The 25514-nt window shown below is 39.6% G+C and overlaps 3 gene segments (V, D, J or C); all 3 read left to right on the top strand.

Moving 5' to 3' along the window:
• The window catches only part of LOC119533990, a 193005-nt gene that overhangs the window by 110811 nt on the left and 56680 nt on the right, over positions 1 to 25514 (top strand).
• LOC119533988 overlaps positions 1 to 25514 on the top strand; it is a 209656-nt gene that overhangs the window by 136654 nt on the left and 47488 nt on the right.
• Positions 4836 to 6137, top strand: LOC119533995. The segment is given in 2 exon segments: positions 4836 to 5176; positions 5310 to 6137. Coding segments are annotated over 2 exon segments (453 nt in total).

Raw genomic sequence — 25514 nt, 5'->3', positions numbered from 1 at the left:
GAGGAGTGGAAGTTAGTTAGTCCCCCTGGAACAACTAATAAGCAACCAGGAACAGATGGTAAATAATCCGGAATAACTGTAGGGGGACAAACATGACCGTCCACTCATCATACACCAACCGGAATTGGGGTGAATGCCCGAGATCGCAGCATAAAATCTTAAGTGAAGACTGCAGATCCAAGCTGGGAGCCCCGGTCCACAACCCGAGCTACAAATCCTCCTGGAGCCAGAAAGCAGCTCCAGGTGAGCAAATGTGGCATAGCTGTGCTCCAACTGAGGTTTTAATTAATGAGTGTGGACTGCTCTAAACAAATCCCTAACAAGCAGACAGAGGCTTTTGGTGAAGACCGACTTTGGAGAGCCAGAGGATGACCACAGACTAGCCCTGAAGGGGGTTCTCTATCCCTGTTTTGGCTCAGTGGAGAAAGTGTCAGCAATTTTCAGTTCCCAGTGCTGTGACCCAGTCAAGGGTGGAGATAGCACAGGCAGAGAGAGACTATTGAAATGTTAATGGATTCTCCCTAGGGGGTCTATCTTACCTAAGAGGAAAGGGGTGGGGCCTAGATCTAATATCTGTCTTCCATTCAGAACCAGACACCAGAGCCTGGGGGAAAACAGCTACGGGCCACACCTCCTTACACCAGTCTGGAGTTACAGGCTGACAGGTGCCACCTGCTGGGCAGAAAAGCACAGTGACCCGAGGCCTCGTAGTGTGTACCAGTTTTCTAAGACACCCTCAGGGAAACTTGATACAGAATAGATCTTCTTTCTGGGACTGTAGCCTGTTTTGGTCTGGGAAAACCTGATTGGGGTAACGAAGGAAACCGTGCCTAGACAACAGAAAACTACAACCTACACTAAGAGAAACGAAGTTATGGCCCAGTTAAAGGAACAAACTTACACTTCAACTGAGATACAGGAACTTAAACAACAAATACTAAGTCAATTCAAAAAGTTTAGGGAGGATATGGTGAAAAAGATGGACCGTATAATGAAAACATTGGATGTACATAAGGTAGAAATTGAAAGTTCAAGAAACCAACTGGCAGAATCTATGGAAATAAAAGGCACAACACAAGAGAGGAAAGTCACAATGGAAACATACAACAGCAGATCTCAAGAGGCAGAAGAAAACACTCAGGAACTGGAGAACAAAGCAAGTGAAAGCCTACACACAAAAGAACAGATAGAGAAAAGAATGGAAAAAAAAGAGCAACACCTCTGGGAACTTAAGGACAAAATGAAATGCAGGAATGTACATGTCATTGGCGTCCCCAAAGGAGAAGAGTAGGGAAAAGGGGCAGAAGCAATAATAGAGGAAATAATCAATGAAAATTTCCCATCTCTTATGAAAGACATAAAATTATGGATCCAAGAGGCGCAGCATGCCCCAAACAGAATAAAGATAAATAGGCCCACACCGAGACACTTAATAATCATATTATCAAATATCAAAGATAAAGAGAGACTCCTGAAAGCAGCAAGAGAAAAGCAATCCATCACACACAAAGGAAGGTTGATAAGACTACCTGCACATTTCATTCAAAGATGACTATGAGTATGGTTTAAAGAGGAAGGTTGGGACCATGTGGGACACCAGAACAAAAAACAAAAGATAAAGACTGGGTCTGTGTAACTCAGGGAAACCTAGGGAGCTCAATGATTGTAATAAAAGGTATGAATATGTTTTTACATGAGGTACAACAAATGAATGTCAACATTGCAAGGTGTTAAAAATAGGGTGGGATTGGGGGGAAAATACAATCAATGCAAACTAAAGACTATAATTAATGGAAACATTGTATTATGCTTCCTTTAATACAACAAAGGCATTATACCAAAGTTAAATTCATATGGGGGTGGGGTGGAATAGGGGAAGGACATGGGACTCCTGGCATTGGTGATGTGGTCTAACTCTTTATTCTACTTCAGGTTAATGCTCTCTTTCCTTTTGTTGCTTTCTAGCTGTCATGTTTTTTGTTATTGTTGTTTTATTTCTCTCTTTCTTTTTTCTTTTTCTATTGTCTCTCTGCCTTCTTTGACTCTTCCTCCTCTTTGGAGAAGAAATGGAGATGTCCTTATATAGATAGTAGCGATGGTGCTGAATACATAAATACATGACTATACAGGGAACCAACAGTTGTTTACTTAAGATGGAATATATAGTGTGTGAACAAAACCATCTTAAAAGAAAACGGGTTGATGAAGAAACCACGTATGAAAAAGTTCTTCAAAACATATTAATGAATCAAATCCCAGAATCCAAATATGTGTGTGTGTATGTGCAGTGATAAAACATCATGACTAAGTGGGTTTATTGCAGGGCGAACATTGGTTTGGCATTGGAAAATCATTTCAGCATTTCACTGTATTAGCAGAATAAAGGAGAATAATCATATGACACAGGGAAAACATTTGATAAAATCTAATACTCATTCAAAATAAACACTCTGGAATAAGAATCTGGAAATAGAAGGAAAACTTCTCAGTCTGATAGAGTTTATTGATTAAGAATTTCCAACTAACATCCTATTTAGTTGTGAATATTGAGCAAGTTCCTCCTAAATTTGGAAACAAGACAAGGATGCTATGGCTCATCACTTTTACTCAACATTGTATAGTGTGATAAGACAAGAAAATGAAATAGTTCCTAAATATTGGAAATGAAGAAGGAAAAATATCTCTACTCACAGATTAAATGGTAGCTTATATAGGAAATCTTAAGAAATCAATGAACAGCAACTGGAAATAGTGAATTTAGCAAGATCCCAGGACAAAAGGTCAATATAAAAAAAAGTCAATTGTTTTTATGCTAGCTGCAAGCCATTGAAAAATAAACTTCAGAAAACAGAACCATTTTCAATGCATCAATCACATAAAAGATATAGGAATAAATTTATCAAACACATGCAATGAAAAACTACAAAACATTACAAAGAGAAATTAAAGTAAATACTAAAAAATGGAAAGATATATCATGTTCATGGGTTGGAATTTTCTCAACTGGATAATCACATGCAAAAAAACTGAACCTTATTGCTACCTTACACCATAAAAAAAAAAAAATCAATTTGCAGTGGATCATAGACCTAAATTTTAAAGCTAAAATAAAAAAATCCTCTAGAAGAAAACATGGGTAAACATCTTTGTGAGTTGGAACAGGCAAAAATATCTTAAGATATGGAAAGCAACAAACAGTAGGAAAACAACTGTTTCTCCTTAAGTACCCTTGGTGCCAGAGGATGTTTGTGATCAATATCTCACAAACAGGAAAAGAGTTTTCAACAATCCTCAGGATCAATCTATGCACACACACAGCACACAATTGGTAGAATATGGCATGTGGGTGGTCTGTGTCTGGCTGTGGTAGAGAATAGGTCAGAGAAAAAGTAGATTATAAATAGGATTTGAGAGCTATATGAGCAAGGCCAAGAATAGGGGAAATACTTGGTCCATGCCATCAAGGACCCTTTGAGGTTTCCAGAAACTGGTATGTCTTTTTCAAATCCATTCACATCCAATTCCATGTGTCTTCCATTCATTCCTCTGATAATAACCTCTCATTCCTCTTCGGGCACAGATTCTAGTTCCAGGAATGATAATTGCATCTCCTCTCCCTGCATGCATCTACAAACCTCTCCTGTCAAGCGTGGCTGGGAAAACAGACTCTCAACCACCGAATCTGAGTTTTTTGTTCTCTCTACTGATGTGACCCTAAAGAATAGTTGATATTCAGCTCCCAGATCCCTCTTCTACTTAAATTACTGCTACAGCAGAGGGCAGCAAAACAGCATGTTCACTTTAAGAACTGCAAATAAGAACAATGCTGTTTTTCACAGTAAGGATAAACTCAAAATCATAATCTTAATTATCATTGTCATATCTGTATTAACTGAGCCCCAGGATAAACAATTCACTGGAATAAATCCACGTTCGTATTGGTATTACTGATGGAGAACTCTAATCAGGAAAAGAGAAAAGGGAGAGGTCAGTGTAAATGTTCTTGGCACTCTTAAATAAAGCAGCAACTATTCAAAATAACACAGGAGAGGGAGAAGTAGGTGGGGGGATAGATAAACAACACAGGCCATGAGTTGATAATTATTGAAGTTGGGTAATGTGCATTTGGAGCCTCATTTTACTATTATGCACACTTTGCATATGCTTGAAATTTACGTAATAAAAAATAAAAATATTCAAAAAATGCTTTTCCTATTTGATATGCAGCAGGATAAATGAGTGTAGAATGTCCACTGTATTCACGGATGAGTCAAAGCCAAGAGCAGGCACAGACCTGAAGCAGCAAATAGCCATTTGTTTACCATATCAGACAAGGGTTCACACTATAAATGTGACTGTGTTGTATTTGCAATTTGTTCCATTCATAGTCACACTAAAATTACCTCTTTAATGAGCTGTTTTCAGTTAATTCAAAGTATAAGTGAGGATATTAAGTATTTCATTGAAATACATATCCCCATTAAATGAATAACTTCCAAAGAATAAGCCAATATTTTAAGTAGAGATCCAGCACCCAGAAAACATTGACCAGGAAAACAGGAGCCATTAAAGAAGAGTAGAAATTTGAGGGAAAAAATTAGTAACATTGCCCCTCTTAAAACAAAACAAAATAAAAACCCTCAAAGTTGATAGAGAATATATTCAAATTGCATAGTTTACCTAGACCACAGTTAGAATAAACACAGAAAAAAGAGAAAGTCTCACAAACTTCCAGTGAGTCTAGACTCTTTATTTGAAACAATTCTGAATTTTCTTCATGGCCTGTTTTCAAGGGGAGGTTGAAGCTTCATTGAACAACTGAAACAGATAAAACTGGGAAGAAAGAGAGAGAGATAACTCTCTGATAGATGGCAGTGAAGGACCAGGATGAGAAGACGAGGGGGCAGTAGAGAATCAGCATCCACTAGTAAGATAGCCAATATGCAAACCAAAGCGCACTACCTGCCTGAATTGAGATAAAGAGAGTGCAGCTTTGTCTTTCTCTGAGGCCAGTAAATTGGGAGGGACAGTGGCATCACTAACTAAATCCTTCCAGTTTCCTACTTCCATGCACTGTTTCCCGCAACACTCAGAGCTGGAAACACCTTCATCGTGCCCCTCGCCAGTATGGACTCCAGGCTCCTCTGCTGTGTGGCCCTCTGTCTCCTGGGAACAGGTGAGTTTGGGAAACAGATGGGGACATCCCTGAATTAAATTTTCCAGGTCCTGATTCCAAGCTTCTTCCTTGAGGTTGCAACAACAGGACCCTTCCTAGGCTCTGTCTCCATCTTCTGTTTGTTTTCCCATAGGTTCTCTGGATTCTGGTGTTACCCAGACCCCAAGAAATGGGATCATAAAGACAGGAAAGAACATTGTACTGGAATGTACTCAGACTAAGGGTCATGATGCAATGTACTGGTATCGACAAGACCCAGGGCTTGGGTTACGACTCATCTACTACTCACTGGATGTCAAGGACATTAACAAAGGAGAAGTCTCTGATGGGTACAGCGTCTCTCGAGAGGAACAGCCTAAATTCTCCCTGTCCGTAGAGACAGCCATCCCCAACCAGACAGCTCTTTACTTCTGTGCCAGCAGTTATTTGCACAGTGCTGCTTGGCCACCTGCTCTCCACACAGAAAGCACAAAAGGAGCTATTTCCTTAGAAGGGTCAGAAGCCTTTCCCATACTCCCCTGCACGTGGGCTCCTTAGAGCTCTGTGTGGTCCTAGGCAGTGTAAGCCTCAGTCTGAGCTGAGAGCCACCTGGGGTTAATGTCCCCAGGCTATGTGATGACCCTGAAATCATAGTTGAGACTAAATATAATTCTCTTGTCTACTGACTCTCTTTATCTATTCTAATGAAGCTAGCTCAATAGACCTCTCAGGAGAATGAATCTGAGCACTGGACGACCCCATTATGATTTGCAACTGGAGTGTTTCTCATTAACTCAAATATAATGTGGTTTTCAAGGGTTCTTTTGCTGATGTCTCCACCCACTTTGCAACATCCCCTGCTCCATTTTGTTCCAATCGGAAGCCCTTTGTCCTGACTGCCCTTTCTCCGTCCAAGTTCCTCCATGTTCAATTCTGCTGTTCAGCTCTATACTTGGTTGCCTTTATAGTGAGAATAAACTGACTAGCTTGATTTAAAATTTCACTCTAAATAAATTTAGTTATCATTAAATCTGATTAGAAAATAAAGCTCAGGTACCAGAGACTGTGATCTATGAAAATAACATTTTATCTTCTGCCCACACCTTGATCTCTGCTGAGACTAAACTTAACCTGCAAGAAGGGACAGACTTTTCTTATTCTCCGATATATTGAATATATTGAATTTCAGAAATTTTGTTCTCTCCCCAACATAGGAACAAAGCTAGGAGCTTGGAGACACCTTCTCTCCAGGCACTGGAATAAACTCCTGGATTCCCTGCCATGGAGATCCTCCTAGGAGCCAGTGAGGTCTAAGCACAAAAACACTCAATCTAGGACTGCCATTGTGTGATGTAAAAGTTTGCCTAGGAATAAAGTTGCAGACTTATTCCTAAGGCTTTGTATTCTTACCTCATAAGCCTCATGTATATCAACAAAAGAATCTACAGGACTTGGTGGCTGTTCAAACATAAAAAAAAATGCAACTTGTTCATTTTCTACCTGTTCTCATCCAAAAATAATGCCATTCCTGTTCAGGACCCTTTATGGGCCCCTCTGTCTCATTCATTTTTCTTTAAAAAAAAAAAAAAAAGTTTTCTATGGAGTTTCATTCCCTATTCTCTATGCACACTTTTTTTAACAGTCTCATCTGCAATGATAATTATTTTCTCATAAGCTATTAACTGTTTCACTGAACTTTTTACTGGACATTTCTAATAAGCTTCCTTATGGTTTTTTTTCCCTGCTTTTATTTTTCAATATTAATATTCTTCCCTAACCTTCTCATCCACAATTATGACAACTTCTCCCACAGGTTCCTGACTGGTAAATTCACCTGTCTACTGGTTACTTCCAACTGCTTGATCCACAGGCAAGTCAAAATCAAGAAATTTTTTAATGAATTTATTATCTCCCTATCCCATACATATACTCATCTGGGTGTTACACTATGTCTCTATCTCAAAGATTGGATTAACCATCCTTGGTTCCTCTCTTTCTATTAGTCCTCAAATTAAGTCGGTTTCCAAATCTATTACTTCTTTATTCCACATTGCCAAAGTTTGGGTTCTCTGGCACAAACAAACTTTGAGAAGATTAGTATGTAGGAAACTTGTTGGAAAATGCTCTGTGATCAACCTGGGTGAAAAAGAAAGGAAGGAAGTAGGATTGGGCAGATGGAGAAGTTGGGTTGCATTGTAGTCTTAACAAAGACCTGAACTGACCCCACAGAAGCTCTGAAGATGGAGTGGCCCTTCAGAATCATCCCAGGTTGAGGTGAGGAGGCCAGGCCTTATACCTACTCTCCCTGGAAGAGGGCATACCCTTGGGGTATGGGTTGCCCTCTTCATCCAAGGCAATTCACAAAGAAGGTTGACAGCCAGCAACACAGCTAGCAGTTGGGGGAAAATGTCCATCATTCCAAAAGGGAGAGCCAGGAGATGCATCACAGTTTTCAAAACACACATATTTATTTGATGCAGCTGCTCCTTTCCTTGCTCACTGCTTCTACTTTAGTTCATGCCCTCATCATCCATTACCTAGAAAAAAACGAGATGCCTCTCTCACTGGTCTACCAGCCTCTTATCTCATCTTCTTTACTCTGTCTTATACATTGCTACCAGTGTGATCAACAATTCTCCACTATTCACAAGCTTGTGTCTAAAGTTCTTACTTTAACAAACAGAGCCCTTCACTAACAGGAGCATTGTCTAAAAATTTGTCCACATCTTCCAAATTCACTCCAACACTTTAGACTCGTCTTTCCTGAACCCTTTATATGTCCCTGAATAGGCCAAATTGAATCACAAAGCTGTATCTTTGCATAAAAAGCTCTTTGCTGTATCTGAAATAGCTACCATTTCTTGTCTGCCTAGCCAACTGTCTCCCATCCTTTAATTCTCAGCTCAGAGATTAGCTTGTCTATAAATGCTTTTCTGACACCCATAAAGAGAAAAGACTCAGCTCTTCTTTACTGTGACACTGCTTGTTACAAAGCTACACTAATTATTATGTTACCATAATTTTTTCATACTGACTCTTCACAAGAATATTATTCTTTTGCTCAAGATTGCTGTCCATCCACTTTTATACCCCTAGCACTGAGTATAATGTCTGACTTGAAGAGAAAAATAAAGAACAGAAGAAAACAAGGAAGGAAGAATGATATGAGAGTTGACTCAAGTATGTCTTCAAGTAGTTACATGTTCTTCCAAGTAGCATGTTTTTCCGGGTTCTGGTGCATTTGTATTTATGCCTTCATGCCTTCCACCTACAAGTCCCTTGAAAACAAAGGTGTGTTTTATTAAGCATAATTCCTTAAGAAGTCTAATATGATTAGAGAATCAGAGAGGATGTTTTCCTGGACCAGACATTTGCTGAGACATAGATAACAGTTAATTTCTGATATTAGTATGTAATAATAATATATATAATGACTGAGAACCAGGGCAAAATGAGCCATAATCCCAAACACACATGGGAGAATGCTGCAGGGTAAATTAAAACTCTTTTCCCTAATAGAGTATGAGTTTTGATAGAGAGACATGTAAAAGGGGATGTATATATAGATGTAGATGTGTGTGTGTATATTTGTTTTGCTCTTTAACAGAAGATATATGCTCACATATGGGGGGTATTTTAAAACATATTTTCATTGTAATACTTACTAATTCTACCCAGAATTCTAGTTTTGATATTACAGGCAAGAGGCAGAATCTGGAGCAAAGATGGTGAGTTAGGCTTATTTGAGAGCCTCTGGAATTTCCAAATACTGGTATAGGAAGCAGTTGAGAGCATGGTGTTGAAGTCCAATATAGGACTGGGTGTTGGATTCAGATACATGAATCATTGCTTAAAGGCTCAACAACCATGCTCCAAAGTCAGTGTCTGTAATTCTCCAGGAATCAAACTTATCCTGCAAGAATAGATAGAAGCAGAAAATTATCACAGACTATTCCTGGCCATGACAGAGATCTCCTCAATTCCATGTGCAGCGAGAGCCCTGAGCCAGGAGATATCTATCCCTATTTTGGAAACCAGGACCCTCCACCTTCCTTCCTTCTGCCTCCTCTGAAGACAGGTGAGTCCTCTGCCATGATAAGAAGTCTTAACACTGCCACTCCCTGGTCCCAGGTCTTTCCTTCCAGGCTGAATATTAAGACTCCAATTTGTTCTACGTCTCTAATTGCTATCACTTTCTCATACAAACTTCATGGATGCTGGAAAGATTATAAAAAGTCCTGGGAATTAAGGTGGCTCCAATATATCCATTTCTAATAATTCCTGGATCCTTGATTGTTGACAGTTAGAAATGTCCTGCAGCTATTCCAGAGACTTCCCTAACTGTACCAAAAAGGTGGTCTTTGGTGAAAGTGTTTTCATCAATAAGAGGCCGACCATGCAGAAGTTTTTCCTTCACTGGGCACCGAGGTGTGGAGAGTTCACCTCTGCCATCAAGTACCCCTTCATCTGAGGAGGACCTGCCTCTCCTGTCTCTACTCCCAAACCCAAGATCTATTCCTTTCGTTAGGCCCCCTTTCTTTAATCACTTCCTCTGTGAGTGCTCCCTTCTTCTCTACTTTTGAAAGTTTTTGTGTAGGATTAGCATTAGTTATTCTTTAAATATTTGATAAAACTCACCAGAGAAACCATCTGGGCCCTTGATTTTCTCTAGGAAGGGGATGACCAACTATGATCTACATGCCGAATATGGTCATGGCCTGTATTTGTATGGCCCGTGAGATAATAATGGGTTTTGCAGTTTTAAAGAGTTATTTCTAAAAAATGGAGGTGGAGGAGGCAGTGACAGAGACTTTATGGACCCTACAAAACCAGAGAAGCCCGTTCACTTATTCACTTTCCAACTTTTCTCCCACTGTAAGGTGGCCACACAAATAAACATACTCATGCAGATATGCACAAGAGGGAGAGGGGGAGGGGGAGGGGGGGGGAGACTGGGACCCACCCATCATCACTACCACAGGGGCAGCACAAAATGGCAAGGCATTTTTGCCCCTGGAATGTATTCTATCCCATGAAGTTGTTTCTGTAGGAAGCATTTATGAAAAGAAACAGTTAAAACCAAACAGGAGCAGGTCATAAAATGAGGACATGAAGGAGTGAATGTTTAGAAAATAAAAACATGGAGAGGGACATTCGTTGAAATTTAAGATGCCAACCTGGATATAAGAATATGTTCAGTTTGGCAAGAAGTGCTTTTAAAATGTAAAAGCAAAACCAAAGAAGGATAGAACACCAGAAGAAAGCAGACACTTTGGGTTTTTTTTAACATCAGAATCCCACTTCTGGAGGGGTAAAGATTATGGGATGTTAGAGATCTTCTTTTTTCTGTTTATTTCTTTTTCTGGAGTAATGTGAATGTTCTAAAAATGATCATGGTGATGAATACACAAATATGTGATGATACTGTGAACCACTGATTGTACACTTTGGAGGATTGTATGGTGTATGAATATATCTCAATAAAATTATGTTAAGAAAAAAAAAAAAGAATCGCACTTCTGGCATGTACACAGAGCCAGTCCTGCCAGGGATATCCACTCAAGGCTCACAGGGAGTGTCCACGGAGGCAGTGGGGAGCACATGGGAATGAGGGAGGTTTGAAAGCAGGGAAAGGAGAATTTACCCAGTCTATTTCATGTGAGAAGATTGAAGTGAATTAAAAAAGAATTCCTACAGGAAGAGGTTGGAAACCAAACTGCAAAAACAGAAGATTCACCACTTAAATCTAGCATAAGCATGTAAGATAGAAACATTGAAATATTCAAAAGTAGTGGTTGAAAGTGAAGGATTTGGTATCAGACAGATCTGGGTGCTTATCAGCTTTAGGAAGTGAATCTTCCTAGGACTTCAGTTTTAGTAAATATAAAATGAAGTAAATAACATGTGACTCTTAGAACTGGGGTGGGGATTAAATGAGACAGTACGTGAATAGTCTAACACAGTGACTGTCACTGAAATAATACTCAAAAAAGTGTTGTGATAAAAGTAGTAAGTAGAGATAATATGAATAGCTATGTCTAGCACTGTTTTAACCAATTTATTTGTAGTAACTCAGTTAATTGTAATAACAGGTCCATAAGGTAAATACTATCATTATCCCCATTTTACTTATAAAGAAATTGAGGCATAGATTAGTTAAGTAATTTGCCCAAGCCCACAGAACTAGTAAGTCCAGAATGGGGATCCAAACTTTATATTGTCTGTCTCTAGAATCTGTCTTAGCCCATAATGAAAGTGGTACTCATTTAAAAGTTGTGTGGAGAACAAAACTGTATCACAAAAGATGTAGAAATATGAAGTACAGCAGATCAAGAGCGTTTTTCCTAAACCTGAGATGGCCTAGAAAATACATATTTTGCTGAGGTTCTGTGAGAAAAGTGGCAGACCTGGTCTGGAGGGAGGTCGCAGGGACACTCCTCTGTGTGTGCCCTTCTGTGCCGGTTTGAATGTATTGTGTCCCCCAAATGCCATTATCTTTGTAGTTTTGTGGGGCAGAAGTTTCGGTGCTGGTTAGATTTGCTTGGAATGTGCCCCACCCAGCTGTGGGAGATGATTCTGATGAGATGTTCCCATGGAGGCGTGGCCCCGCCCATTGGGGGTGGGCCCTTATCGGTGGAGCTATATAAATGAGCTGACTCGGGGGGGGGGGAAGAAAGAGAGTGCAGCTGTGAGTGACGTTTTGAAGAGAAGCAAGCTTGCTAGAAAGGAACGTCCTGGGAGAAAGCCGTTTTGAGGCCGGAGCTTTGGAGCAGATGCCAGCTGCCTTCCTAGCTAGCAGAGGTTTTCCGGACTCCATTGGCCATCCTCCAGTGAAAGTACCTGACTGCTGAGGTGTTACCTTGGACGCTTTGTGGCCTTAAGACTGTAATTGTGTAGTGAAATAAATCCCCGTTTTATAAAAGCTTATCCATCTCTGGTGTTTTGCATTCTGCAGCATTAGCAAACTAGAACACCTTCTGACTCATAGAAGGTGCATCCAGAGAGCACACAGGAAATTGACGCCCTGCTGTTTCCAGGCTCTGGAAATCAGGCCCTTCCTCCTGGCTTTAACACAGGGCTTCCTGATGACCTCTGGCTTCAGCATCTGCATTCTTCCCCCACAGGTCTCATCAGTGTCATAGTAACACAGGCTCTGAGAAAAAGGAAAGAAAGTTTTATTAGAATGTTTTCAGACTGTCAAACAGACAGAATGTTCTGGAGTTAAGACCCAGGGCTGGGGGTATAGTTAGTCCATTACTCCCCCATAGTTGACAGCATTGAAGAAAATATCCTGGGTGGATACAGTGTTTCTAGCAAGAAAAAAATGATCTAGCTCCCCTGATCCTTGAATCCTCCAGCACTACCCAGACATCTGAGTCATGCTACAACAGTGTTTTATCCATAGCAATGCAGCCACATACATTATGCATAAAAATGGCAAATCCAAGGTGTGCAATGACCTTGCCCTTATGAGGCTGCCCCAACTAAGAAAAGAAGCACTCCTTTCCCCAGGATCGCAGACTCCCTGCCCTGCCCTCAGTCATTACTCTTGCCTTTGTTTTTCCCATCCAAATCCTTTGCTTACCACATCTTTCTACATTTTACAGGATATTGGTGATCAAATTATCTTCCTATTGCTGCTGTAAAAAATTACCACACACTTAGTGACTTGAAACAACACAAATTTATTATCTCACCATTCTATAGGCCAAAGTCTAACACAGGTCTCACCAGGCTAACATCAGGATGTTGGTGGGGCTGCATTCCTTTCTAGAGGCTCTGGAAGAAAATCAATTTCCTTGCCCTGTGGATCCCTTCCTCTATCTTCAAAGCCAGCAATGTTGCCTCCTTCTGACCCTTCTTCTGTTGTCACATCTCCTTTGACCATAGTTGGGAAAGCATCTCTTTTCAAGAACTCATATGACTAGACTTGGCCCATCAAGAAATGTTCTCTCTATCTCAAGGTCAACTGATTAACATCTGCAATTGAGCATCTGCAACCTCAATTCCCTTTTGCCATATAACATAAAATATTCACAGTTTCTGGGGATTAGGATGTGGTCATCTTTGGGTGCCATTATTCTTCTTCCCACAATGATATTCCACTACAAGGCACTAACATATTCTTTAATATAAACATCAAATTTCAGATATCAATGCAAGAGAAAGTTTGATGAACTTGAATAGTGTATCATCTATTAAAATAAAACTCAATGTACAAATATCCCTCATAGGGAGTTTTCAAAGGTTAATCATATAGAATAGGAAAATACACAGGGTTGAGTGACTTCCTCAGACTTTGAATGACCTCAGAATAAGTAAAATAGGATTCCAAGTGTGGTGAAAATGTTACTGTCTGTATTTTGGCTCTGAATAACCCATAGAACAAAATATTGTCATATGTTTAAATGGATGAAACATCTTCTCTTACAGGCATTTTAAAAGAATGGCTACTCAATTGGGTAGATGCAGGCATAAATATTTTTGTCTAGATCCTGTTGCCCTGAATGGGTGGATGAGAGATGCAGCAGATTTACCAAGTGGTATCTCAAAGGAGAAGGCTGAGAGCAAACACTAAAAAAGCACAGGGAAAGAGAGGAAGAAATGAGGCAGGATAAAATGAAATGCACTACATTAAAGTGTGAGAGATGATGGGGGATGTTTCAGAAGTTCCTGGCCATCTGGAGGATTTGGTTTTTTTACTAATCCCTTTAATAAGGACACATGAGCTGGATCATGCATTCAAAAACTATTGAATGCAATGGACTTGGCTAGAAAGGATCAGAGAGAAGATTCTGAAAAGAAAGAGTGGAAAAGTGAAACATCTGGCTCCTAATGTATGGATACTGGGGACTCAGGTTAACATCATTTTAGTGCCTTGGTATACGGAGAAAGAAGAAATCAGTGCAGTTTTGCTGTCATCAGGAGAGGATGGAGAGAAGCATATATGACCAAGGAGAGTAACTTAGCTGGTGGAGGTTTAGGAATATAAAATCAGCTATCTTCTACATCTTGGGTTAACTTAATATGAAAAGTGCTTGCAATAAACTATAATACCTTGAGGTTTAATTATGCAATTCTATAGCTTTGGAAGCACCTATAGAACTAAATGATGAACCTAGGACAATCCATGAAGATAAGAATCTAGTACACAGGAAGTAGACAGTAATTTTAGCTTTGTGGGTGTGGGTAAACTGTGAAATATTTATGAAGATAAAATTTGGGATGATGAGTTTTATAAAACATATGAAATTATTTACTTGAGGTAGGTTTTTGGAAAGTAAAATTGCTTTCCTTCCCTCAGGAACATCTCTACCAATTCCTAGGATATGGAGAATTTGCCAGGATAAGATAACCATATATGACTGAATGAGAACTAGGCTTGCTTCTCTCGCCATTGTCCAGATAGGAATGATACAAGAACATAAAAAAGAGTAAGTGCTCCTCCACAGAGCAGAGTTAATGTCATGATAGAAACTGCTTCTATCCCACTTTCACAAAATGGGAACTGTAAAAAGTTGCATTCCTCCCAGGAAGCAGCTTGGGGGAAATTCATCTCTAAGGTGTGAGGGTTGCCCTGAAAACAGATTAGGGTCCACTTCTTTCCTGGAAATGAGAATGATTTGGCAAAATACCGAAGGGCTCTTTGAGATCCAGCATAACCCTGAGCACTTTGGATCCAACAAAACATGGGAAAATTTCAAATGTTTTTGCATGATAGATGTTTTTTAAAGTCATCTGTTTGTCTTGTCTATAGTAGATAGATAAAGGGAGGAGTATTTTCAGATTTTTTTTCCTGAAAAGTAGAAATTAGGACTTCTAAAATATACAAGTTCAGTTTTGATAATAACGTAAGCTTCATGTTCTCACATTTCAAAGTGGTAATCAAATATATTATGCCAATTTATACCTCAAAGATCCAAAATAGAGAAACATTTGCCAATTTTTTACAAGGATGCATTAACAAAAAGTTATGTCATATGCATAGAGACAAGCAACCTCAAAAGAAATCAAGAAAAATTATGCTGACCAAGAATGCTTCTCAGTCTTATAGTTGACCAAGATGGTGGCCTAAGATGCTTCAGGGTGCCATCCTCCCACATATTCTTAGAACAACTAGCAAAAACTAGCAGAGCCATTGTAAGAAAGGGTTAAGTTTAGCTTTCACAGAAAGGCAGCATGGAATAGGGAAAATGGTGGCAGAACTGGCTTAAACAGACTCTGTGATAAAGGAAAGGAGAGAGAAAGAGCCATGATATGAGCCTAAAATCAGTGCCAGCTCCTTATACGGGAAAAATAACCAGGGTTACTGAAATGTAAGGGGTTATGGGGTATAATCGGAGGTGGGAATTCCCAGCAGGAATTTTAAATTGATGAGCTCTCTCAGATAGGCTGTACAATTCAAAATCTCAAAGACAGGCTAGTTAGCTCTCTCGGAGTACCCAGCCAATGGGGAAACAGGGGAGGGACCTGCGTATCAGAGGTAGGATATTAATATCGCCATGTTCTTTTTCCTGCCCAGCCCACCACGTTTCTGGTTGTGCACCCTTTCTTGCAAGATCATAAATAAATCCTTTTCTCCTCCAGAACTGAGTGAGCGTTTACTCTTTTACAGGTACCACTATAACTGGAAGACATTAAAGGGTGGCAGTAACTGAGCGAGTGTTGAATCAAGAATAAAAGCCTGAAAAATGGCAGACAAAGCTCATGGTGCCATTGCTAGCTCCTGCCCTACCCCCTCCAGGGCACAATGTGGAGCCAACCTGTATTCCCACTGTGGGTCTCTGGCCCTGTTCCAGAGGGAGCAGAGTCAACTCTGTGCACAATCTGAGGTAAGTGCCAATCTATCTGGTGAACATCTGAAAGACTAAACCAGGAAACTTGACTAGGGCTTGCCCTCTCAGAGTTTATCCTGAAGGCAGAGAAGCACCTTGCAAATAGTTAAAGCCATTACACTGAAGTGAGTTACAATTGAAGTGGTTTGGACATTTACAGTTGAAGTGGCTTGGGACAAAGGACTACCTTATTAAGTCAAACTAAAGGAGTACCAAGGAGGGAGGGAAAGCCTATTTCTCAGGCAGTAGAAGGGGCACTCAAAATCCTGTAACTGAGGGAGAACCTAAGATGGTGGCTAGGAGAGACAGGGCAAAAAAACTCTTCCTTGAAAAATACTAGATAAAAGCCAGAAAGTGACCCAGAACACCAATTCCAGTGATGCACCAGCTGGAAAAGGTCTGCTAAATCCACAGGGACAGTGCACTTGGTGAAACCGGGAGTCTGTGATCTGAAATGAGTAAGTCTGCTGAATATCTGGCAGCCATGCTGTGGTGTGGGGAAACCATGGGTTGGCGTTTGGAGGCAGACTAGTTCTTTTTTAAAAAACCCAAAAGCAGCTGCAGATACGGCAGTGAGAACTGCATAGTGAAGCACAGCAGGAATGGGCTGTGCGAATGCCTTAATATTTGGCATGGAAAATAGCCTTCCGCACACCTGCTGCTAATTGTCTCAGAACGAGGAAGGCAGAGGTGAGCCAAAAGGGGAAAAAACCATGCCCCTTACAGCCATCTTCCTGGCCGGCTGGGAATGCTCTTGCCCAGGTGCAGGTGCCACAGCCCAGAGCCACACCAAAAAACCCAGTGTGACAGGAAGTGTTTCCAGCAACACATGCACATGCCACAATATCGGGCGTGGACAGTGGCTTTTTGCGCACCTACAGTTAATTGTCCCAGAGTTGGGAAGGTGGAGCTTCCTTAGAGCAGGCTGGGAATGCCCCTACACAGCCCAGTGGGCCAGACCTTCCCTTGAGGGATGGAATACACTTGTGATGTACCACAACCTAGAAGGGCACGTCTTGGAAGAGGGACTCACTCGGAAACCCCAGGGTCCATACGCCAATATCAAGGACTTGTGGGTCAGTGATAGAGACAATCTGTAGTAAGACTGAAATGAAGGTTTAGACTCTTGCAACAGCCTTAAATCTCCAGGAACACCTGGGAGGTTTGATTATTAAGGCTGCCCCACTCAGACACATGCCCCACATTCAGGGCGGACAGCACCAACAGCACACCCAAACTTGGTGCACAAATTGGACTCCAAAAGAATCAGACCCCTACACACCACAAAGACAAAGTTGGGGAGAACTGACTTGAGGGGAATAGGTGACTCGCGGATGCCATCTCTTGGTTAGTTAGAGAAAGTGTACACCACCAAGCTGTAGATCTGACAAATTAGAGATTAGTCTTTGAATAATCCTACATATCCTAAAAGAACCCTATCAAGTAAAGCAAATGCCAAGAGGCCAAAAACAACAGAAAATTTTAAAGCATAGGATAAAACCAGACAATATGGAGAACCCAAACCAAAACACCCAAATCAAAAGATCAGAGGAGACACAGTACTTGGAACAATTAATCAAAGAACTAAAGACAAACAATGACAGCATGGCACAGGATATAAAGGACATGAAGAAGACCCTAGAAGGCATAAAGAAGAAATTGCAAGAGTAAATTAAAAAAAGAGATGATCTTATGGAAATAAAAGAAATTGTTGACCAAATTAAAAAGATTCTGGATACTCATAGTACAAGACTAGAGGAAGCTGAAAAACAAATCAGTGACCTTGAGGACCACAGAATGGAAAATGAAAGAACAAAAGAAAGAATGGGGAAAAAAATCAAAAAAATTGAAATGGACCTCAGGGATATGATAGATAAAATAAAATGTCCAAATATAAAACTCATTGGTGTCCCAGAAGGGGAAGAGAAGGGTGAAGGTCTAGAAATAGTATTCAAAGAAATTGTTGGGGAAAACTTCCCAAACCTACACAATATGTATATACAAAGCATAAATGCCCAGTGAACTCCAAATAGAATAAAGCCAAATAAACACATTCCAAGACATATTCTGATCAGACTGCCAAATACTGAAGAGAAGGAGCAAGTTCTGAGAGCAACAAGAGAAAAGCAACTCACCACATACAAAGGAAACAACATAAGACTAAGTAGTGACTACTCAGTGGCCACCATGGAGGCGAAAAGGCAGTGGCATGACATATGTACAATTCTGAGAGAGAAAAATTTCCAACCAAGAATACTTTATCCAGCAAAGCTCTCCTTCAAATTTGAGGGACAACTTAAATTTTTCACAGACAAAGAAATGCTGAGAGATTTTGCTAATAAAAGACCTGCCCTACGTCAGATACTAAAGGGAACCCTACTGACAGAGAAACAAAGAAAGGAGAGAGAGAGAAAAAGAAAGGTTCAGTACTAAAGAGATTCAATATTGGTTCATTAAAGGACAATAAAAGAGCGAGGGACAAAATATGTCTGACAAACATAAACCAAAGGATAGGATGGCTGATTCAAGAAATGCTTTCCCAGTAATAACATTGAATGTAAATGAATTAAACTCCCCAATTAAAAGATAAAGATTGGCAAAATGGATCAAAAAATATGAACCATCAATATGTTGCATGCAAGAGACTCATCGTAGACACAGGGACACAAAGAAATTGAAAGTGAAATGATGGAAAAAATATTTCATGCAAGCTACAGCCAAAAGAAAGCAGTAGTAGCAATATTCATCTCAGATAAAATAAACTTTAAATGCAAGGATGTTAGGAGAGACAAAGAAGGCCACTACATACTAATAAAAGGGGCAATTCAACAAGAAGAAATAACAATCATAAATGTTTATCCATCCAATCATGGTGCCACAAAATACATGAGACAAACACTGGCAAAATTAAAGGAACCAATGGATGGTTCCACAATAATTGTGGGAGACTTCAACACATCACTCTCTCCTATAGATAGATCAACCAGACAGAAGACCAATAAGGAAATTGAAAACCTAAACAATCTGATAAATGAATTTGATTTAACAGACATATATAGAACATTACATCCCAAATCACCAGGATACACATTCTTCTCTAGTGTTCATGGAACTTTCTCCAGAATAGACCATATGCTGGGACATAAAACAAGCCTCAATAAATTTTAAAAAAATTGAAATTATTCAAAGCACATTCTCTTACCACAATGGAATGCAATTAGAAGTCAATAACCATCAGAGACTTAGAAAATTCACAAACACCTGGAGGTTAAAAATGAGGGGAGATGAAAACATTCCTGGATAATCAAAAGCTATGAGACTTCATCACCAGTAGATCAGACCTATAAGAAATGCTAAAGGGAATTGCGTAGGCTGAAAGGAAGGGACACTAAACAATTGACTGAAACCACATGAAGAAATAAAGATTTCCAGTAAAGATAACATGGTAAATATAAATACCAATACTACTGTATTTTTGATTTGTTACTCCACTATTTACTTGCTACAGGATCTAAAATACATAAAGTGTAATGATAAATCAGTGGTTTTGGACTTAATGTAAAATATGTAATTTTTGACAAGAACTACATAAAGGTGGGGGAATGGAGGAGTATAGGAACATAGTTTATGTGTCCTATTGAAGTTAAGTTGGTATTAAAGAAAAACAAGATTGTTATAGATTTAAGTTGTTAAATTTAAGCCCCATGGTAAACACAAAGAAAGTATCGGAGAATATGATCATAGAGATGAAAAGTAGAGTATGGGTTATGAGAAGTGGGGGAAGGGGCAATGGTGAGTTAAGAAATGGGTGTAGGGTTCTGTTTGGGGTGAAGGGAAATTTCTAGTAATGGATGGTAGGAAGTTGATGGCATTGCAACATTGTGAATGTGATCAGTCCCACTAAATGGAATGTTTGGGAGGGGTTGGAATGGGAAGATTTATGCTGTATATATGTTTCCACAATTGAAAAAAAAGACAATGTAAATAGATAATGACAATTAAATGCCATAGATGATCCTGGATGTGATCTAAGAATAGAGAGAAAAGGCCAAAAAGGACACAATTGGGACATAAGAAAAAAATGAAATATAGAATGTAAGCTTTATATCAATGTTAAATTTCTTGAATTTCTTAACTACACTTAATATGATTACACAAATGAATATTCTTGTTCATAAAGAAAAAAAAAAAAAGTCCTGTAACAGCAAACTGAGGAATTCCTAAGGACATTGGAAAGCACAAGCTCAGAAAAAGAAGCAGGTTCCATGGCTCCATGCAGGCTCAGATAAGAAAGAGAGGACCCTGTACTTGACTTTTACCTCTGGATGATATTCTTGATAGGAGAGCTGAGTTCTGAAGGAGATGACCGGCCAAAGCAGAGGTGATTTGCAAAGACAGTGAAAAGTGCTTTTTGCTTTGGTTTGTTTGTTTTTGTTAGCTCTGGGCACTCAAGAAAATCTCTGTAATATCACTAGCTGGATACAAACTTCAGAAACAGAGAGTGGGAGGCCTAAATCTCAGAGTCAACACTTTAAAATATTAAAATACACATTATGCAAAAAATGATTACAATACAAAGAAACAGGAAATGATTGTCCATTCAAGGGAAGAAGATAAAAATCCAGAAACCATCAATGAAGACGAGCAGACTTGGAACACACTAGACAAAGAATAAATATGCTGAAGGAGTTAGAGGAAAACATAGAGAAAGAACTATGGTATATGAGGAAAATAATTAATGAACAAGAGTCTCTGCAAGATTCTTAATAGGAAACAAACAGAAATATTGGAGGTAAAGACCAAAATAACTGAAGTAAAAAATTCCCTAGAGGGTTTCAAAAGCAGATTGGAACTGGCAGAAGAAAGAACAAGTGATCTTGAAGACAAGACAACTGATATGACTCAGACTTAGGAGTATAGGGAAAAATAATTTTAAAAAGTGAACAGAGCCCATGAGACCCATGGGACACCATCAAGCATACCAATATATGCATTATGGGAATCACAAAAGGAGGTTAAAGAGAGAATGGAGCAGGGGGAATATTCAAAGAAATAATGGCAGAAAACTTCACAAATTTAATGACAGACATGAATATACACATTTAAGAAGCCCAACAAACCCCAAAAGGATAAACTCAAAGACAACCATTCCCAGATACATAGCAATCAAACTGTCCAATGCCAGGGAAAAGGAGAGTTCTGAAAGCTGTAAGAAAAGAGCAATGTGTTATGTACAAGGGAGTCCCAATAAGATTAAGTGCCAATTTTTCATCAGTAACCATGGAGGCAAGAAGGCAGTGGAACAAAATAGTTAAAGAAAACAATTGCCAACAGGGAATTTTATATCCAGTGAGACTCTCTTTCAAAAATGAAGGAGAGATGAGGCTATCCCTACATAAACAAAATCTAAGGGAATTTGTCACCACAAGATGTGCCCTACAAACAGTGCTAAAGGAGGTTCTTCAAACTAAAAGGAAAGGACACTAGACAGGGGATTGAAATGACATAAAGCAATAAAAGTATCCAGTAAGGTAACCATATGGACAATTATAAATATCAGTACTATTTTATCGTATTTTTGGTATGTTACAGATATTTTCACACCAATGTTTATAAAGGCATTATTCACAATTGCCAAAAATGGAAACAATCCAAGTGTCCTTCAACTGATAAATGGATAAACAAAATATGGTTATGGTATATACACACAATGGAATATTATTCAGCCATAAAAGGTGAAAAGGAATCAGGTTCTGGAGAACATGCATGAACATTGAAGACATCATGTTGAGTGAAACAAGCCAGACACAAAAGGACAAATATTGCATGATCTCACTGATAGGCACTTATTGAACAATCAAATTTATAGAGTCAGAAACTAGAAAATATGTTATCAGGGGCCAGGGTAGGGGTAGGGAATTGAGAGTTAATACTTAAATTGTACAGAATTGCTATTTAGAATGATGGAATAGTTTTGGTAATGGATGGTGGTGATGGTAGCACAATATTGTGAACAAAATTAACAGCTCTGAAATACATATTTGAATGTGATTAAAAGGGTAAATTTTGGGTTGTATATATGAAATAAAAATTCCAAAAAAATTTTAGGACAGTAGAACCCAAACAGAAACTCTAACCTAAACTATTGGCTATAGTTAATAGTACAATTATAATAATATTTCACCAAATGTATCACTAATGCAAAGTGTTAAAAATAGTGTGGTATATGGGAACTCTATGTTTTCTGCATGATTTTTCTGTAAAAATAACAACAAAAACAAGCAAACAAACAAAAACACCCACAAGTAAAATTAAAAAAGAAAAAAAAACTTTCTATTCTGAATTGGCCAGTGTTGCCTTTGTATACTTCAGCCTTCTGAGAAAGGGGTGTGGCTTCTCTCCAGGAAATGTCTCTGAGGCCCAAGTAGCTGGAGGGATGACGACATTACAGAAATGGGCTAGAATCCCCAGTGCTCTTAAACATCTGCCTAACCCTACCATGGGCCCTAGGCTTCTCAGCTGTGTGGTCCTTTTCCTCCTGGGAGCAGGTGGGTCCCAGAACACATGGGCAACCTTTGGTCATTAGGTACCCTTCTCAGCTTTGACTCCAGCTTCTTTCTCCTTTCCTCACAGGTCCCACAGAAGCTGAAGTGACCCAGTCCCCAAGACATCTCATCATAGGAACTACAAAGGAGGTGAAAGTTACTTGTTCTCAGGATATGAACCACGAGGCTATGTACTGGTATCGACAAGACCCAGGGATGGGTCTAAAGCTGATCTATTATTCAAATAATGTTGACATTATTAATGATGGAGATGTCCCTGACGGATATAATGTCTCTCGAAAAGAAAAGAGAAATTTCCCCTTGACTCTGAAGTCTTCCAGCACCAACCAGACCTCTCTATACCTCTGCGCCAGCAGTTTATCCACAGTGCTGCAGAGCCAGCTGCTCTCTGCACAAAAAGGCAGCCACAAGAGCAGAGAGGCTCCACCCCTAGGAAAGCCCACCCCAAGGAGGGGTGCCAGTAGCAATTGAAGCCCTTCCCCAAATCCTCAACTTCAGAGACTCTGAGCAATGCAGCCTCTCTGCAATGTGTAGCACCCATGGGCCAGTCGTCTCACTTGCTGTACCAGTGAAATCCTCCAAGTTCAGGAAGGACAAGCTGTGTTAGTTCTAGTGCAAAGGGTAAGGGATTCCTTTCCTAGCTCAGAGTCTACACACAGTATAGTTTATTTCTCCCCTATTGAGTTTCATTGCTGCCCAACCTGAACATTCCATTTCCAACCAATCGCTCTCAACAAAATTGCATCCCTTATTCCAGGTCCTGTTCCTGGGTATTTTATTATATGGGGGAATAGCACATTCTGAGCTATATTCTAAATCCCACACCTCTTTTCTCATCTCAGTAAATGGTCTTGCCGTCCACCCAAATACGCAAGCCAGAGATGCATTTGTCATCTCTGTGACACTCTCCTTCCACCCCTAATAATCACCATGTCCCTCACATTTCTAATTATTAAATTATTTGCAAATTTAACTAATCTAAGCTCACTAAAAACATGATGGCTCAGCAAATGTTCTCTCTCACCGGGAATCCTCTAGCAGTCCTTCAGAAGTCTCTCTGACTACAAGCTTGCTACTTGGTCCCACCCACAAACCATTCTCACAGTTTTAAAACCCTAGAGTAGCTGTGCATTAACTTCAGCTAATATCTCAAGTTTATGTTCATTTACAAGACTTTCAAGACCTCTATGATCTGGCCTTTGTAAAAATGCCCACTTTCCTAACACAAACTTCCCTTTCCTGTCTGTTACCACAACTGCTTTGCACTCTATCCATAGTCAGCTTCTCTCATGTCCCCAAATGTGTCATATGCTGATTCACACATGTTTACTCTACCTACAGCACCCTTACTCTCGCTATCCACCTGGATACCTAACTAATGATGCCATCATATGTCAGTTTAGAAGTCACTGCTTCCAAGATCCCCTCAAATCCTTGACCAGATTAGTGGCCTCTGCTATGTACTTTTATAACAGCCTGGACATCTAATCTCATAGCACTAACACTAAATTACTTGCTTTTTAAAAGTAACACTAATAGATGTTGGGCTTAGTGAGAACAGAGAATATGTCCATATTGCTCAGTTTTTTTGCATCTCCTCAATTACCAGAGAGCTGAAGAGAGTAGTGCATGCTATATATATATGTTAAGGAATGAATCAGTCTTCTTCTAGATCATCACTCCAATACCCCTCCAACTAGTCCTGGATCTAATCTGTCTGTAAAGTCCTCCCACACACATATTTTGGGGATTTCACATGTTTTTATAAACCAGACAAATCATATACTCTGGTAGAGTTTTATTCTTCTTGTACTCTACTCCTTGTTAGTCGGTGCTATCTGTCATCCTGACAAGAGGTTGCCTTTCTTGGGTGCCACTGCATCCATGAGCTCCTCTTTTTTTTATACTGGACCCTAAAGTGTTGCCAGCCACTGTTGAAGCTTCTGCTCTGTACCATTTCATCTTCTAAGCAATACAATCCAGCAGATGCTATTGTTTCTCCTACCTGGTTCCTTCATCCCTCGTGGGTGCTATTTGCTGTGGAGTGGTACCTCTGTTAAAGAAGTACATGAGAAAGACTTTTTGCTCAAGCTTTTCTTTTTCCTTCTCCACATTGGAAGACCAAGATGCAGTTTTCAATCTTGATCTGCAATATCTTATGGAGAATTTAGCATAAATATTCACTCAGTTACATACATTCCTTACTAACCCCTAAAATAGTCATTAGCACATGGAATAAGAGAATGCAGTGAACTTCATCTGGATACGAATTCTGGCAACAAAACCTCAGCTTTGCTCAGAATCCACCATTCCTTCCCAAAACTATGGCTTTGTTGCTGAGTCAGTCCACTTTGCCAAGTTTCTCCCTTATTCTGGGTAGCTCTCTGCCTGGAAGCTTCTCAGGCCTTCATACACATAAACTTCCAGTAAACTGTTCCTTCTTTGTTGAAAGACTTGCCCAGATATGTATGGAGTACAAAGAGTGCTACTCCTTACATCTGATCTGAGTTTCCTCTATAACTTTTATCAAATCCTTCAATATGCATAATTATACCAACTAAATCCTAAATGTAAGTGAAGTTTAAAAGACCAAAGACTACATTCCCTGTGAAATGGATCCTCCAACTAATGACTTATTCTTAGTTCCTGGAAATCCTCAAAAGTGACCCCATCCCATGGGGTCCTGTGAGACAATGATGATATAGATGGACCCCTACTTACATTGTAGAATCCCACAGTGCTAGCCCTCTGTTATACTTGAATCAAGATATCTGAGTTGGGATATCCTTATTATTATCTTGTACCTGCCTTAAGCACCAGATTCCTCTACTTTTTAGTCCCTTGTTTCCTAGTATCAGGAGAGTTCTAAACCATTCCTTAGAGGAATCTAGTCTCAGTCTTCCTTATGGAATCTATCCCCAATGCCTGAGTCATGCCTCAACTAGCCTCACATATTCT

This window comes from Choloepus didactylus, chromosome 5 (genome assembly GCF_015220235.1).
Source record: "Choloepus didactylus isolate mChoDid1 chromosome 5, mChoDid1.pri, whole genome shotgun sequence".
NCBI lineage: Eukaryota > Metazoa > Chordata > Mammalia > Pilosa > Megalonychidae > Choloepus > Choloepus didactylus.
This window is presented reverse-complemented; position numbering and strand designations above follow the sequence as displayed.